This window comes from Colobus angolensis, unplaced genomic scaffold (genome assembly GCF_000951035.1).
Source record: "Colobus angolensis palliatus isolate OR3802 unplaced genomic scaffold, Cang.pa_1.0 Scaffold17, whole genome shotgun sequence".
Classification (NCBI taxonomy): domain Eukaryota; kingdom Metazoa; phylum Chordata; class Mammalia; order Primates; family Cercopithecidae; genus Colobus; species Colobus angolensis.
In genome coordinates, this window is record NW_012114821.1 from 4,375,617 (window position 1) to 4,392,854 (window position 17,238).

Here is a 17,238-nt window from a genome sequence, read left to right on the forward strand (position 1 = left end):
GTGCTACATGCATTCATAATGTAGCACGACCATCCCCACCATCCTTCTCTGTAACTCTTTTCATTTTATAAAACTGAAAGTCTATAGACAATATTTCCCCATTTGTCCTCCTTGCAGCCCCTGGCAACCACCATTCTACTTTCTGTCTCTATGATTTTAAAATGTAGGACTTTTCATATACCTTGGATACTAGCCCTATGTCATGTTATGTTTTGCTAATATTTTCTCTGAGTCTGTAGCTTGTCTGTTCATTTTCTTAACTGATCTTAGGTTTTCTTTTTTTGTTTTTTTGAGACAAAGTCTTGCTCTGTTGCCCAGTCTGGCGTGCAGTGGTGCGATCTCGGCTCACTGCAACCTCTGCCTCCCAGGTTCAGTGATTCTCCTGCCTCAGCCTCCTGAGTAGCTGGGACTTCAGGCACCTACCACCATGTCTGGCTAATTTTTTGTATTTTTCGTAGAGACGGGGTTTCACCATGTTGGCCAGGATAGTCTCGATCTCCTGACCTCATGATTTCACCCACCTCGGCCTCCCAAAGTGCTGGGATTACAGGTGTGAGCCTCCCCGCCCAGCCCTTTTTTTTTTTTTTTTTTTTTAAGTCTGGAAAATGGGCAGAGGTGATTGTTGTGAATCTTCAGTGAAACAGCATCAAAGCACTTAGAAATGTCTGGCACATACTGAACACACTCCTTAGTGTGAATCAGTATTTTTAATGGGGCCAGACACAGTGGCTCATGCCTGTAATCTCAGCCCTTTGGGAAGCTGAGGCTGAAGGACCACTTGTGCTTGAGTGTGGGCTGCAGTGAGCCATGGTTGTGCCACTGTACTCCAGCCTGGATGACAGAGCAAGACCCAGTTTCTAAAAATACCTATATTTTATACATACATATATATGTATATATTTGGTTTAGCCAGGGCAGAAATAAAATTATTATGTTTAAATAATTTCTACCACCACTCCTATCCCCACTCCTATCCCGTGAAAAGAAGAGAGGGAGGGAAATAGATAGATAACAATAAAATGCCCTAATTTTATTATTTCTCTTTCTGAAAATTCATCCAAGTCCATTTTGGGAGGAGTCACGAGGAAAACACTGACAAGTGTTTGAGCGTTATATTACTGGTTGGACATCATTATTACGGATGCACATAGTTGCATTAAAAGATGGCCTAAATGTGACTACCAATGTGGAAATTTCAGTGACTCACTAAATATTTTGACCTATTTGTGAATATTCTGAAATACAGTAATCAGCATGCTCTAAAAATAAACTAGAATCTTGTTATTAACACTCTTCACTGTAGAGCAGGAATTTATAAAAATGAGTTTGACAATAAAGCTAATGACTCATGAGAAAGCAGGAAAAGTTTGTTTTACCCTGGAATCAAATTTTTTCTTTGCCATATAACATTTATTTTTTCTCTCTCAACTCTCATTTTTTAAGTTGTAAGTATTTCATTGGCAAGTTTTTGCAAATGGCGGTGGCTGTTAGTTTGAAGGCCAGTGTCCATGTTTAGTCAAGAAGTCGTATTAGCCTGCATTGAGGATGCTGAACTTGTATAGAAATCTTTTAGCACTGTTGAAACATTCAGCTCTTCAGATACCCGAGCCTGATGTGAGTTTGTCATTGTTTACTCCTACCGGAGTTAAGACTTAGAATGAGTATGTCCACCCATTAGCTTTTAAATGACGTTAAATAATCAGTGGTTTCCTTGACAAAAGGAGTTTCAGTAGGAAGTTGAAGAGAATACTGAGTCTAGAACTGCAACTTAACTCTATAATATAGAATCTAAACTTAACTATAGAATCTTGTGAGGTGCTGGGGCATACTTCTTATTGGTCAACTTCCCTTTATTTTTATTCCAGTTTTCTTTTTTATTTTTACAAGTTTTCAGATAATTGTATCATTAGAAATTGACTTCCTTCTCTATATTTTCTTGGCCTTAAAACTGTCAGTTAAGAAACATTTTGAAATTGCAGGTCTAAGAAGGAAATCTTAGTTTAAGCCTTAGTTAAGCCTGGCATTCTCAGTATGGGAATTATCAGCTGCCCTTTTCCAGACAAGCTAAAATGTAACATAGGTCTAACTCTCTTATTAGAAGGTTTATTTTCTGTGCTTTGAAGATTTAGTTGTGTACATTTCTTCTCCCCTTTTCACTCTTGGGTATTTTTAGTAATTGAAGGAGAAGCACTCATAGTTAATAAAGAGTGTAATATTCATGCACACGTGTGTTTATTGCGGCACTATTCACAATAGCAAAGACTTGGAACCAACCCAGATGTTCATCAGTGATAGACTGGATTAAGAAAATGTGGCACATATACACCATGGAATACTATGCAGCCATAAAAAAGGACGAGTTCGTGTCCTTTGTAGGACATGGGTGAAACTAGAAACCATCATCCTGAGCAAACTATCGCAACGACAGAAAACCAAACACCGCATGTTCTCACTCATAGTTGGGAACTGAACAATGAGAACACTTGGACACAGGAAGGGGAACATCACACACTGAGCCTGTCGTGGGATGGGGAGAAGGGGGAGGGATAGCATTAGGAGATATACCTAATGTAAATGACGAGTTAATGGGTGCAGCATACCAAAATGGCAGATGTATACATATGTAACAAACCTGCACGTTGTGCACATGTACCCTAGAACTTAAAGTATAATAATAATAATAATAATAATAATAAAGTGTGACATCATATGCAAAGGTTTGTCAAGCAGAGACTCTGGCCTGAGCCAGAGTGTTTAAGGTATGTGTTGGAGGTCAGTCTCATAGGCATACAACCGCCTACGTGACTGACCTCATTTATTCACATTCCAGACCCTAGAGAGAAAACAAGTGTTTACCCTCAAAACAGTGTGTGCATAAATTATCTGGTTCAAATTGGTGGCCAGTTTTTTCACCAGTTGGTGGTCAAATTTTGGCCATCTTCAGGTATGCAAAAGTGCTCTTATCAGACAGAACATTTCAGGGGTTTAGTTTTTAAAGAGACTAAGGGCCAGCCCTGAAAATATACCTTTCTTGGGAATGAACAGGATTTGAGCATCCCAGACCTGCCGCTGAGTTAACATTTTCCTGCATAATTTGCCTTTTCTTTCCTGGAATTAGGTTACTTCTGCTAAGTCTTCAGCTCTTAATTTAAATGGTGCGAAAGCACCATTTACTTGTGCATAGTACCCGTACATTTCTCATATAACATAATACACATTTAAAAACACAAAATTTGTTTTATTGAGGTATAATTTGCATACAATAAAATAATCAATTTAAGTGTGCAGTTTAGTAAGTTTTGACATTTGTATACAGTCCAGTAATTACCACTTCAGTCATGATATAATACAATATAGGAATAAGGAAATTGATATCGGCAGAATACTGTTTACTAGACTGCAAACCTAATTTAGATTTCACTAATGTTTACACACACCTCAAGTGTGTGTGTTTGTGTGTAATTCTGTGCAGTTTCATCACAGGTGCAAATGTATGTAATCATCATAATCAACATGCAGAACTATCCTGTGAACACAAAGAAAATCCCTGTTGCGTTACTAGTCACATGCTATCCCATCCCTAACTCTAGCAACCACTAATCTGTTGTTCATACATTATACTTAACTGTTGTTAATCTGTGGTACCTACCAACAGGGTGTGCATTCAGTGAGAGCAAATAAGAAGTCTGTCTTCTTCACTGCTGTATCCACAACACAGTGGGGCATGGGTTTTAGGTGCTCAATTTATTATCTTCAGTAATTTAATATTGAGAATTGACTTGTAATCCTAATGCCCTGATATTCAAAACTTTCAGATGAGATTTGTTAGAAGATGTCATGAAAAAAGTCTAAGAAATAAAGGAAATTTTTGAAGTTTGAGAAATCAGATTGTATGTGTGCATGTGCTCCCACCCAAGTACACATGGGCACACACACACTCAACATCAAATTTTCTTTTAAAATATTGCTATGCAGTTGGATTCTTAATTTACTCCTTTTTTTTTTTTTTTTTTTGAGATAAGGTGTCTCTCTGTCCCCCACGCTGGAGAGCAGTGGCACGATCTCGGCTCACTGCAACCTCTGCCTCCTGGGTTTAAACGATTCTCCTTCCTCAGCCTCCTGTGTAGCTAGGTCTAAAGGTGTACACCACCATGCCTGCCTAATTTTTGTATTTATAGTAGAGAGATGGTTTCACCATGTTAACCAGCCTGGTCTTGAACTCCTGAACTCAGGTGATCCACCTGCCTTGGCCTCCCAAAGTACTGGGATTGTAGGTGTGAGCCATCATGCCTGGCCCCTTCATTTACTTCTGATAAAATTTGGGGTTACTTAACCATTATAAATGAACAACAAAGAGAGATAATGGAAACACTTGCTGTCATATAACTTTATGATCTATCCTCAATAGAACATTCAAAGTAATTATTTTTAAATTAAAATTTACCATTACCTTTGTGTAAGTTCCATGTGTGTTTTATTCACTACAATATCCTGGCACATGATAGTCATAAACATTTGATAAATTAATGAATGCGTAACTGTTAAATACTATGTTAAATGACATTGAATTGTTTAAACATATATAACTCATTAAGGTAGCATAATTGTTCATTTGTATCTTTTTATAGCTTAGGTAAGAAAGAGGAAAAATTAAATTAGGATTAATTTGGAGCTGCCATTGAGTTCCTTCTGTATACAAAATACTTCACCGAATCTGACAAAAACTCAAGTCAACTAGGCTCTCAGAGTAAAATTACTTGCTTTTGGTCACCCGGCTAGTAAGTAAGCCTAGTCAGTTTTGCCTTTGTCTGCCCTCTGCCCTGTCCTCTTTCGGTGCTACCAAGGAAATCTGAGTCCAATTGATAAATTTGTGTAACTGTTAGAATATTCAAAAGAGACCAGAATAAAACAAAATCTCATGTGGTAGCCAAAGCATTGAGTTGACATATGCAATACATTATGGAGTAATTTAGCATCAATATTTTCTATTAGAAAATGTGAACAGTTTTTATGTTAAAACCTGTGCTTCATTCTATTGCAGAGTAAGATGAAGGAACTCCTTAATACACATACAATACTTGCACAAAGAAAGAAGTCCAAATCCATCCTCTTTTTTGATGCGATCTAGGCTCACTGCAAGCTCCGCCTCCCGGGTTCACACCATTCTCCAGCCTCGGCCTCCTGAGTAGCTGGGAGGCGCCTGTCACCAGGCCCAGCTAATTATATTGTATTTTTAGTAGAGACGGGGTTTCACTGTGTTAGCCAGGGCGATCTCCTGACCTTGTGATCCGCCCACCTCGTCCTCCCAAAGTACTAGGATTACAGGCATGAGCCACTGCGCCCAGCCCATCCTAGTTTTTTTTTTTTTTTTTTTTTTGAGACAAAGTCTTGCTGTTGGCCCGCAGGCTGGAGTGCAGTGGCACGATCTCAGCTCACTGCAACCTCCGCCTCCTGGGTTCAAGTGATTCTCCTGCCGTAGCCTCCCGAGTAGCTGGGATCATAGGCACCTGTCACCATGCCCAGCTGATTTTTTGTATTTTTAGTAGAGACGGGGTTTCACCATATTGGCCAGGCTGGTCTCAAACTCCTGACTTCAGGTGATCCAGCTGCCTTGGCCTCCCAAAGTGCTGGGATTGCAGGCGTGAGCCACTGTGCCCGGCCAACAAATTGATTTTTAAAAATCAACTTTCAGAAGTCTTCTTTTGGAAGAATCTTACACATTTCCTGGGCCTGGATATAATCCACAATAGAAAAAGAGAATACAACACAGTGACAGTGTTCCAGCACCTTAGGAGACGCATGTGAATCTGCTGTGGTTGATACTTGGGATGCAAGGGTAAATGAGAGGTGGTTCCTGCTTGTTAATCTTCAGTCTAGTAGAGAATAACTGCACTGTGGAAGGGTTCACAAGTTGTAGGTACAAGCTAAAGCTGGAGTTTTAGGGGTTGATAGAGCTAGATTTTGAATCCCGACTTTAATACTTGCTTAACACAAAGTTAAGTTTTCTGATCTTTATATATAATAGGACTAATAAACCTCTACCTTGAAGAATTATTGTAAAGATCAGAAATATATGTAAAATGCTTAGCGTAGTAACTGGTCCCTGGTGGATACTCCTTAAGTAGGATTATTATCTACTGCTATCATTTTGGTAATTCTTTCAGGCTTTTTCTGAGGCTATAAAATGGGGATGATAGTAGTACCCATCTCACAGTGATGGTCTGATGATTAAATGAGATATTACATGTAAATCTGCTTGACATGGTGCTAGGTATATATACTTTATAGAAACTTAAATGCTTGATAAATTTGGTTTCACAGATGATAGCAGTTCTGCTGGGAGTTAGTGAAAGAGAGGTAGTCAAGACGTGTTTTATAAGGGAAATGAACAAAGTGTGTACATAATTCTGAGTCCTGAAGCCCAGCCTCAGGATGTGACCTCGCTCAGTGGCTTGAGAGAACACTCTCTAGAGCCTAGATAACAGGGAGCATTGAGACACTGAACAGAGTTTGCTTTCTGTCCGGCGGCAGAGGGGAAGCTGCTTTGGAGCTTGAGGGGAGGATGCGGGTCTGTGGTGATGCCTTATTCTATTTCAGATCTATACTCTTTGCAGAATACTTTGATCACATCGGGCCACAAATAGATTTCAGTCTGTGATCATACAGCTCTGATAATCGAAATTAAAGCTACAGGAAAACAGCTCTCAGAACTTTGAAATCATTCTCATAAATGAGATTTTTTTAATGAAGATTATTAAATTATAATTTCCCCTTTTTTCATTTTTACAATACGAATTTCATTTTGATGATGAAATATAGCATTTGATTATTTTTCCTACCTGTGAATAGTGTTTAAAAATTGTAGCAATTAATCTTCAAGATTAATTGAATTTCATAATGGTGCATTTTCCTCAACATGTAATTGGCGGTCTGCAGTAGTTCCTCTGAAATCTGCATCAGACAACTAAAAGCCACTGAATGTTTCCATCAGAGTAGCTGTGGTATTTTTCTGCCTATCTAAATACCTATCTTGGTTTAATTTGTGCGCCTTTATTTTTGTACTCGATAATAAACCTACTTATGATGCAAAACAGGCTTTAGATTGAGACTTATTTTTTGTTTTGTAGAAACAAGAGCCAATTGAAGTTAAACAAATTGTTCTAGACCTAAAGCTTTTTACCTAACTGTCTGGATTAATTCAGTTGCAGTTGATCAGTCTTGAGTGCCTGCTATGTGGAATTAGTAGAAACTCTTGTTCCTTGTAAAGGATGGAAAATACATAAGGAAAATAACATTTATGTACCCACCCTCCAGTTTGATGACTGTTCACTCATTTGTTTACTGATTCATTCAATAAATATTTATTGAGCACCCAGACTTAGATGCTAATGCAGAAAATAAAGAAAGGTTTTGAGACAGAATAGTCCTTAAATCAGTAATAGCACATAGTTGTCCACTGCTAGCTGAGGGAATATTTCACCTACTTAAAGAGAAAATAATGAGTAAATGTTCATACTTTCTAAATGCATATTAAGTTATGAATTCCTGATAGGTTAAAGAGAGTATGCCCATCTGATGTCTTTTAACTTCTCTGTAACAGAGATATGGCAGGCTTACTGGAGGACGTATGAAATCAGTGAATTGTAGAGCTTCCTAGGCAAGCATTATTCAATTTCCAGATAGTTTTAACTGGCCATTTGAGATTTGTCTTCATGAGTTGAAAGTGGAGTTTATACTATGATTTCTCCAGCTGCTCATCTAAGCATGAAGAGAATGAGTGGGTAGGTTCAACATGGCTTGGGTTTACCAAGCAATTCAAACAGAGGGATAATGGGAGACAGGGGAGCTGGTTGTCTTTGCAAGGGATGGTCATAATGAGGAACCATCCAGTATGAAGTAGACAAAGATTGGTGTGGAGTGAGAGGTGAGTTAACGGGGGATGGAACTCTTTGAACAAATGAGCTAGCAGGCTAGGAGGCAGTTGTTGAAGAACAGGATGTTTGAAAATTTTTTTAGGGCAGAAGTCAAGACACTTTGTGTGTAAAGGGTCAGAGTAAATATTTTAGACTTTGAGGAACGAGGCAAAGTGGAGGGTATTATGAAAGTACAGAACAAGAGAGAAGACAAATTTGCACAAATTTTTGTGTTGATAAAATTCATAATAGAGCGTAGTTTTCTAGTAACACAGGTGTGCTGCTGAAGAGAATGGGATACTTCTTGGAGAAACGGGGGATAACATTTCATGTGAGGTTCAAAATGGATACTCTTATCAAAATATACTGCAGATTTTAATCTCTTCAGGCTAATCTGCAAGGAAATGGTACACATTTCATCTTTGAAAATGTGGTCACAGTGACAATTACTTGCAAGTACTGATATCACTCTTATCAGCTTTTAAAATTGAGTTTATTCATTGTTTAGAAGGCATTTCAAGAATTCCATTAGATTCTTGTCTTTGCTTTAGACTTTAAGCTTGTATTACTTTGCAGATTAATCACTTAAAATTGATGGTTAGATGGAAACACCTCAGCTGCACATTTAAATGGATTTTGAAGTATGTAAATCCTTTGCCTTTTCAGTGGAGTCCAAAATATGCTGCTGGAACTGTAGTTTGAGGTCAGAAAATACATCTGCAAATTTTTGTAGAAATGGAAATTTCCCTTCTTGTTTTCACTTTTGACAGCATGAGAAGGGTGTGGAGCAGCTGAAGGTTATTATGATTCAGACTCTATTCATTGTTTCTTAATGTCCCATTTAAGGGGTCATAGATTATATGAGCTTTTCTTGTTAGGAGACCATTTTATATCTTTAATAATTTTTGGTATAACTCATGTTTATATCTTTAACATCAAGCATAATTACTGACACAATGTAAACTCTATGAAAGGTACTCAGGAAACATTTATTGAGTGCATATATCTAATATTTTTCTTTTAAAACAGTGTTGTTTATCCTATTCCTTTTGTTGCAGGTGAAGAGCGATTATATGTTAGAGATAGCTGATCAAGTGGACCAGGAAATTGCTTTGAAGTTGGGTTGTCTAGAAATACGGTAAGATGGTAACTATACATTGAGGCCTTTATTTATCAATTTTTAAATCATTTTTGAATATTTTACAGGTATTTTCCTTTTCTTCGTAATGATTATCAGTGAAATACTGAATAAAATTTGAGTAAATTATGAACTGTTGGTTTGGTGCAAAGGTAATTGCAGTTGTTGCCATTGATTTTTATTTATTATTCAGATGCCTCTCCCCCAGTTTTTATCATTTAACAACATAAGCGTTCCTTATATATACATATAAATGTATGTCTTTCCTGATTTTAGGCGATCATACTGGGAGATGCGGGGCAATGCACTAGAAAAGAAGTCTAACTATGAAGTATTAGAGTAAGTATTATACTTATAAGCTATCCCTGCAAATATGCAGAACTAAATTATTTCGTAGTTTATCTTAAATACTGATTCTGAAACACTACTATTTCTAAAATTTTATATCTGGAAGAGGAAAAGAACAGAATCCTTGATGACATTAATTGTGTTAGTAAACATTTAGATTTGTTGATAGATGTCTTAAAGCTAATATTGTATATGGCCTGTTAACATACACATTTTGTCTGTGTAGAGTTAATCATAGCAAGGTGATATTTTTTCTAATTTATATTGAATTCTACAGCTGCCTATAAGTTGCTTATAAATTATTGTTCGTATTCTCTGTATAAGTTACTACAGATTGTTTTTCACAAACGGAGATACGGAAGTTACTCGCTGCTTATGTATCAGAAGAATCTAGAATAACTAGAAATTTTTCCAATAATGAAATTAATTTGTGCATTAGACTGTTATATTAGATTGTATTAAATTAACCCAATCTGGAGTTTACGTCGTGGGAGGCTAGAAGCCCTATACTTCATCTTTTTCATAATTAATTCAGCAAAAGATAATTGAACACTGAGTCCTTTGTAGCTAAGTGCCGGAGATTCGGAAATAAAACAAAATTTTAACCCCCAGGAAGCATTCCGCTAAAAGGAAGACTCTCAGACAAGTGAGCAAAATTATAATGTAATGTGCTAGAAATGAAAGTGGAAGTATCAGCTGGGTGTTTGCAGGAGAATGGTGCTTGATGTGTGAGGTGTTTTCACATGGAGATGTTACTTAAGCTAAGTCTTAAAGAATGAGTGGTTCACAAAGTGTAGGTATGTGGGGTTTGTTGCATGGGAGCCAGGAAGCCAGTCAAGAGGGTAAATCAGCATTTGCAAAGGCACAGAAACATGGACCGTCAGGCAAAGGTTAGGAAACTCTTAAGTTGGTTGTGAGTAGATAGAATACCATTCTTATGAGGGAGATAGGGACATGTATACACGGACCAGGTCGTTATCTATCTAGTACATTCTTCAAAGAGTCTGGACTTAGCCTTTGAGCATCGCTGACTCATCATTTCAAGCAGGACAATTACATGATGAGATTCGCAAGTTAGAATTCCATATTTGTGAGATTAGAATTTTATTAAAGAAGATTAAAGATGGAAGCAATGAGCCAGGAAGCTGCTGTACCTTTCTTGTCCATGTGAGAATGATGAGACTGTGAGACAGAAGGAAGCAGTGGCCGTGGAGACATGGGCTAGCAGAGGCAGAGTCTGTGTGACTGGAGCCTGATTACATTTGAATCAAGGACAGGGAGGAACCCAAGGAGTCTCTTGGTTTTCTCTCATGGGCCACTATGGATACCAGTCACAGAAAAGAAGTGTGCTTGAGGAGAAAGAAAACAAGTTACTTGAGGTATGTTGATTTTTAGTTCTAAGGGAACATTCATGTTTTTTAAAATGAAAAAGGAAAGATCACTGTTCGTTTATTTCACTGTTATGAAATCACAAATACCAGCAGCATTAAAAAACATCTCTTATGGTACTCTGTGCTTAGATCTTGGTTTCTAGTACCATTCTTCAGTGGAAGGAACCAGAGCTCCTTGGAAAAATGCAGTTCGAGGGAGAGTAGAAAAAATACAGGGGTGAGCCCTAGAGCTGTTTATAGTGCCAGAAAGAAGGAAGTGCTCAAAAAGCAAAACGATGGGGCTGTGTCAAAGGATGGAGCCGGCCGGGCGCAGTGGCTCACGCCTGTAATCCCAGCACTTTGGGAGGCCGAGGCGGGTGGATCACCTGAGGTCGGGAGTTCGAGAGCAGCCTGACCAACATGGAGAAACCCCGTCTCTACTAAAAATACAAAATTAGCTGGGCCTGGTGGTACATGCCTGTAATCCCAGCTACTAGGGAGGCTGAGGCAGGAGAATTGCTTGAACCTGGGAGGCGGAGGTTGCGGTGAGCCGAGATCGTGCCATTGCACTCCAGCCTGGGCAACAGAGCGAGACTCTGCCCAAAAAAAAAAAAAAAAAAAAAAAAAAGATGGAAGGATGGAGCCAGTGGAAAAAGTTCCCGGTGACAAAAGCTGGAGCAATTCGAGCAACAAATTAAGTTACATAGTATTAGATTATAACCCAAAGTATAAATACCCACAAGTCCATAGTAATATAAATACTTGAATGAATAAATATTTAAAGGAGCAGTGACAAATTTCCTCTACAGAAAAATTCCAAAGAATTTATGTAGATTCCCTCTCTCAAAGGAGATGGGGCATAAAACTCACCTCTAACATATGAGCTACATTTAGTGGCTTGTTTCTAAAGAGTATAATAAGGAAAGGAAGTGTGGGGAAAAAGTAACTTTACAGTGAAGAAACCTGACAGGCATGACCTCAGCCAGGTGGTCAAAGTTAACATCACCAGTGATCAGTAGTGTTGATAGTGTGCAACCATGATGTAATGTGTTGAGAAAGATACTTTACCTCTGTAGCCTTCCTCATAACAAAACCCCATAACCTGAGTCTAATCATGAGAAAAAACATGAAACAAATCCCTCTTCAGGGACATTTTACAAAGTACCTAACCAGTACTCCTCAAAATTGTCAAGGTGATGAAGGAAACAGTGGAAGTCAGAGAAACTCACATATCCAGGAGTTGCCTAAAGAAACATGATGATTACATGTAATGTGGTGTCCTCGATAAGATCTTGAAACAGAAAAAGGATAGGGAAAAAACTGATGAAATCTGAGTATAGAGTTTGTTAATCATAATATATTCATACTGGTTTATTATTTGTGACCAAATGTACCAAAGTAATGCAAGATACTAATAGTAGGGGGACCTGGGTGTGGACTATACAGGATACTCTCTCTGTAACTCTTTTGTAAATCTAAAACTATTGTAAAATAAAAGGCCTATCTAAAAAAAAAATCCTGATGGGAGAATTAAGCAAGTTGTTAGAGATGATCTAAAAAGGTACAATAGATGGCGAATAGTTATGTGACGTCAAGAGAGGAGTGCTAGTTCAGTGGCCTGACTGAGTTACGTACAGGGAGAGGACTCCGGGAACACATGTGATCATCTTTCAGGGTCACTGTGGAAGCCTACCCTCATGTAGTGGCTGGGGAAAAAGAATGATGTGATTTGTATTCTACCTATCTCTATGTGAGGCCAAGACAGGAAAATGAAATGGTAACTGAAAGATAGAGTCTGTGTGAGAACCAGAGGTGTACAAAGGAATGAAGACAGCCAGACATACTGTCAAAAGGATACAGTTATAGGAAGAGAGATACTTGAAAGAAATTTCCACGAATAATACATTGACATGTTTTTCATCACCAAAACAGTTAAAGAAAAGCAGATTATCTGTCAAGGTGAATTTCTGAATGGTACGTTTGGACAGAAGAATTTTAAGTTCAAGATCTGTTTGAAATGAAAGTCAAATTTTGCACTGAAGTTGGTGTAAATTTGGCTTATTTCTAGAAATTACAGAACTTCAGATGATCAGAGAAGAGACGAATAGAAGAGGACAAATTAGGGCTTTAACCAGTGCTTTCAAAACATTACGTAGTTTTTGTCAGGGGTCAGTGAAATGGAGAATGTGAGAATTGCTATACGTAAGTAAGGGCTTGTGATTATTACTGCTTGAAACAGGAGAACTAGACAGCATGAGTTTGTAAATTAGATCCTTCTTAGAGGACTGCATGGAAAGTTGAATGATCTCTTGTTTTGATATGGCTGTTTCATCTAGTTAATTTATACGTGCGGTATTTAAAGTAAGTAAATATGATAGTTAAAGAGGAATCTTGAGTTTCTTGTAGTTCTAGGATGATATTGTGCTTATTTTGCTGTCCCCTCTTTCTAAATTCCTGTGCTTTTGTTCCATGATAATGATTCTTTGGAATTATACAACTTGTGTGAATTCAGCACCCTGTCTCCTTATAAGTAGATTAGTTGAGTGACCTCTTGAAGTAGAATATCTGGGTTCAAGTCCTTATCACACCTTGACTATTTTATTTGCCAAGTTTTATTAGTAAGCTCTTGGTGTCTGTTTCCAAACGTGTAAAATGGGGATATTGGTGATACATATATGGGAGCGTTGTAAGGAGTTAGATGACATAATTTATGTCAAGAGCTTAATGCATATTGTACCCAACACTGAATAAATGTGGACTATAATTATGATTATTATCCATGGGAGATACTGATTGTCAGTCAGGATAAAAACCAAACTGTGGAGTTTCTTTAAAGAGCATTAAGAAAAAAAATGATAGAAAACAATGTTATTGTTCATCTGTTGATTTAGTTTTGAGCCCTTTTAAAATGATTTTTAATTTATTTGTTTTCAAAGGTAATAATGCATTCTAGTTAGAGAAACATTGAAACTACACTGTCAAATAAGAAAATTTTTTCAACTCCTTTTACTGATAACCACCATCATAGTTTTAGTAAATATCCTTATAGTTCTCTGTTTTAACACTTGTGTGCACATTCAATGCATAGTTTTAATGTAAGTGGAATGATCCTATATGCATCTTGCTTTTTTTATTCAACTTTATGTTTAATAGATCTTTCCACGTGACTAAATAGAAATATACATTAGTATATAGTCCACCCAATGAGTATATAATACTACATTTAAACAGCCACATAATAGTGGACACTCAGTTCAGGTTAATAGCAGTAAGGCATGGTGCCATTTTTTGTTCATTTTTGCCTATATGATAGGCAACAGATAACTTGCTTTATATTAGTTTGATTACTGGTGATATTAAACTTCTTCACATATATGGCCATTTTTAAATTTTTGTGTAAATTAACTGTATTTTAAATAAGCTTTTCTGTTTATTTTTTCTTTATTAATCTTAAGCAGTCTTTGTCATGTTAACACTATCTTGTAATGTTAGTTCTGTATTTTCTTTCCTAGCTCATCATTTTCTTTCAACTATGTGTGTATGGCTCTCATCATACAGAAGTCTGTCTTTCTTTAATGTAGTAAAATCATATTTTCATTTTGGTTTTTGAGTTTTAAGATCCTATTTTTAAAAAGGCATTTCAGAAGTTAAAATTGTTAAATGTTTGTTTTGAAACTGTTGTGCATTCATTTCTGTTTTTACATTTTCAAATGTGTGGATTTTAAAAATATTTTCTTTGTAAATTAACTTTTGACTTAATGGCATTATGCTCAGATAGCATGGTCTATGTGACAAGAGGCTCTCAACTTTTGTGGAGCCTTCCTTTGTGGACCCTAGAATAAGATCATTTTCCCCTAGTGTTTTATCATGAAAAAGTTTCAAAAATACAAAAAAGTTGAGAGACTTGTTCAGTCAGCATCTGTGTGTCTAGCACCTGAATACTACAGTTGTTAACATTTTGTTGTATTTGCTTTGTGTGATCAGTTGTTATAAATGTTTTAGTGTGATTTAAAAAATGCATTTCCTATTCAAGCTTGTTAACATACCCATCTGTGATAATGACTTTGCCAGTTTCTTCCTATAAGTTAATTAATTTTTCCTTTGTATTTTGAGGCTCTTTTATTTAAACATCCAGACAATATACGTTTTTGGTAAATTGAATCTTGCATCATTATGTAGTGATCTTCTCTATGCCTGATAATTTTTTGTTGTTGTTCTGAAATCTGTTTTGCCTTCTTTGGTTAGTCTTGACCTGGTTTATACATTACTATTCTTTCACTTTCAACTTTTCTGTGTCCTTATACTTTTTAGGTGTGTCTTTTAAAAATGTCATAGTGCTGGATTTCTTAAATCCAGTTTGCTAAATGTGTCTTTGAACTGGTAGGTTAAGTACATTTGTATTTCTTAGGATGTGTGATATATTGGACTCGCCTTTATTATCTGTTTCCAGTGTCCTAGAAATGAATTGTGTGTGACTGCATGTGCTGTTTATTTCTTAGTTGGTATTCTTAGTCCACATTTTCTTCTATAATTACTTTGAAATTTATAAACATCTCTCCTCTTTCATTAGTTACCCTTACATTTAACCTTCTATATTAACCAACTCCAGATTTTAAACTTATCTAACCCTCTCTTAAAGCAGGGACCTTGAAACACCTTAACTCTCCCCATCTTCTTCCAACTTACACATCATTTTTTCCTGTTATTTTAATTGTATCTTTTCAAAATTGAAACTCCAAATATTAGACATTATTATTATTTTATACAGTTATTATTTTTGGCTTTCCCTGCATGTGTATTATTTTATTCCTTAAACATCCTTTATTGGGCCAGATGCAGTAGCTCATACCTATAATCCCAGCACACTGGGAGGCCAAGGTGGGAAGATGAGTTGACCAGCATGGATAACATAGCAAGACCTCATCTCTACAAATAATTTTAAAAACTAGCCAGGTGCAGTGGCACGCAGCTGTGGTCCCACCTAGTTGGGAGGCTGAGGCTGGAGGATTGCTTGAGCTCAGGTTGTTGTGGCTGCAGTGAGCTGTGATCATGCCACTGCACTCCAGCTTGGGCAGCAGTGCAAGACCTTGTTTAAAATAACCATTTTTATATCTCAGACCACCTTTCTGGTATGCTTTTCCTTTTGTTCCAGATATATTGTTCAGATCATTGGTTTTTTTTTTCCTCAACACTGTAAAGATACTCTGTTATGACTAGAAATGTCTGTTGACATTTCTTTGTGGTTGCTTTTTCTTTTAAGGTCCTCTTCCTACTTTTCATCTTTTCTAGTTTTATTCATGTCTTGTGCTTCGATTTCTTTTTATAAATCCAGTTGGAATAAGGCATACTTCTCAATTCTGTAGATTCATGTATTTCATCTGGAAAATATATGCCACTGTCTCTTTAATAATCAATAGATGTATTTCTGATCTTTGCTATCTCTTACATTTTTTGTATTTTCTATCTCTGTCTCTCTGGATCCTCTTTTTTGGGGGGGATTTTTTTCCTTGGATTTGTTGTCTAATTCTTTAATTCTCTTAAGTAGTATCTTTATGCCATACGTTGTTCATTTGTTTATTTCATTCTACCGCTTACATTTTTCATTTCTAGATGTTCCATTTCATGTGATGTAATCTTCTTCATGCTTGGTAACCTCTGGTATGCGCATCTGTGGTGTTTGCACCATTTATTTCTTCATGTTTTTTATGCATAGCTGTTTTCTGTTCTGTATTTGACAGTAACCTTGAGGTACTGGGATGTCTCAATCTGCTGTTACTCTGATTCTCACTCAGGCCACCAGAGTGGCTTGAATCAGAGGCTGGTGGCCCTAGACTGGGCAAGCTGAATTCCAGGGGGCTTAATTTCCACTGTTGCGGCTTCTGACAAGAGCCAGGAAATGATGCCACTTCCGACTCCCTCAGGTCCAATCTCAGTGCCCAAGTGCCAGGTTCATCGTCCCCACGTTGCAGGTACCGTCGGTCCAGAAAGCCAAAAGCAGTTTCCCTTCTGCGTGTCGTGCTGTGTGTGTGTGTGTGTGTGTGTGTGTGTGTGCTGGGGGCATCCTAGAAACCTGCATGTTTATCTCCTTGTTGCCTAAACATTCTTCATTGTAGCTCAATCTATCTTTCCAACATCAGTTTCCCTTTTTCTTTTACTTTGAAGTGTTTTTTTGTTTGTTTGTTTGTTTTGTATTTTGAGACGGAGTCTCGCTCTGTCTTCCAAGCTGGAGTGCAGTGGCGCGATCTCGGCTCACTGCAAGCTCCACCTCCTGGGTTCATGCCATTCTTCTGCCTCAGCCTCCCGAGTAGCTGGGACTACAGGTGCCCACCGCCATGCCTGGCTAGTTTTTTGTATTTTTTGTTTATTTGTTTGAAACAGAGTCTCGCTCTGTCACCCAGGCTGGAGTGCTGTGGCCGGATCTCAGCTCACTGCAAGCTCCGCCTCCCGGGTTCACGCCATTCTCCTGCCT

General features: G+C 37.5%; 1 protein-coding gene across 1 annotated transcript in view; it reads left to right on the forward strand.

Moving 5' to 3' along the window:
* PTK2 (protein tyrosine kinase 2) overlaps positions 1–17,238 on the forward strand; it is a 309,021-nt gene that overhangs the window by 96,377 nt on the left and 195,406 nt on the right. The window contains exons 7-8 of the mRNA XM_011938127.1: positions 8,972–9,051; positions 9,328–9,390. Of these exons, the coding sequence (XP_011793517.1) occupies positions 8,972–9,051; positions 9,328–9,390 (143 nt within the window). The remainder of the gene's footprint in view (positions 1–8,971; positions 9,052–9,327; positions 9,391–17,238) is intronic.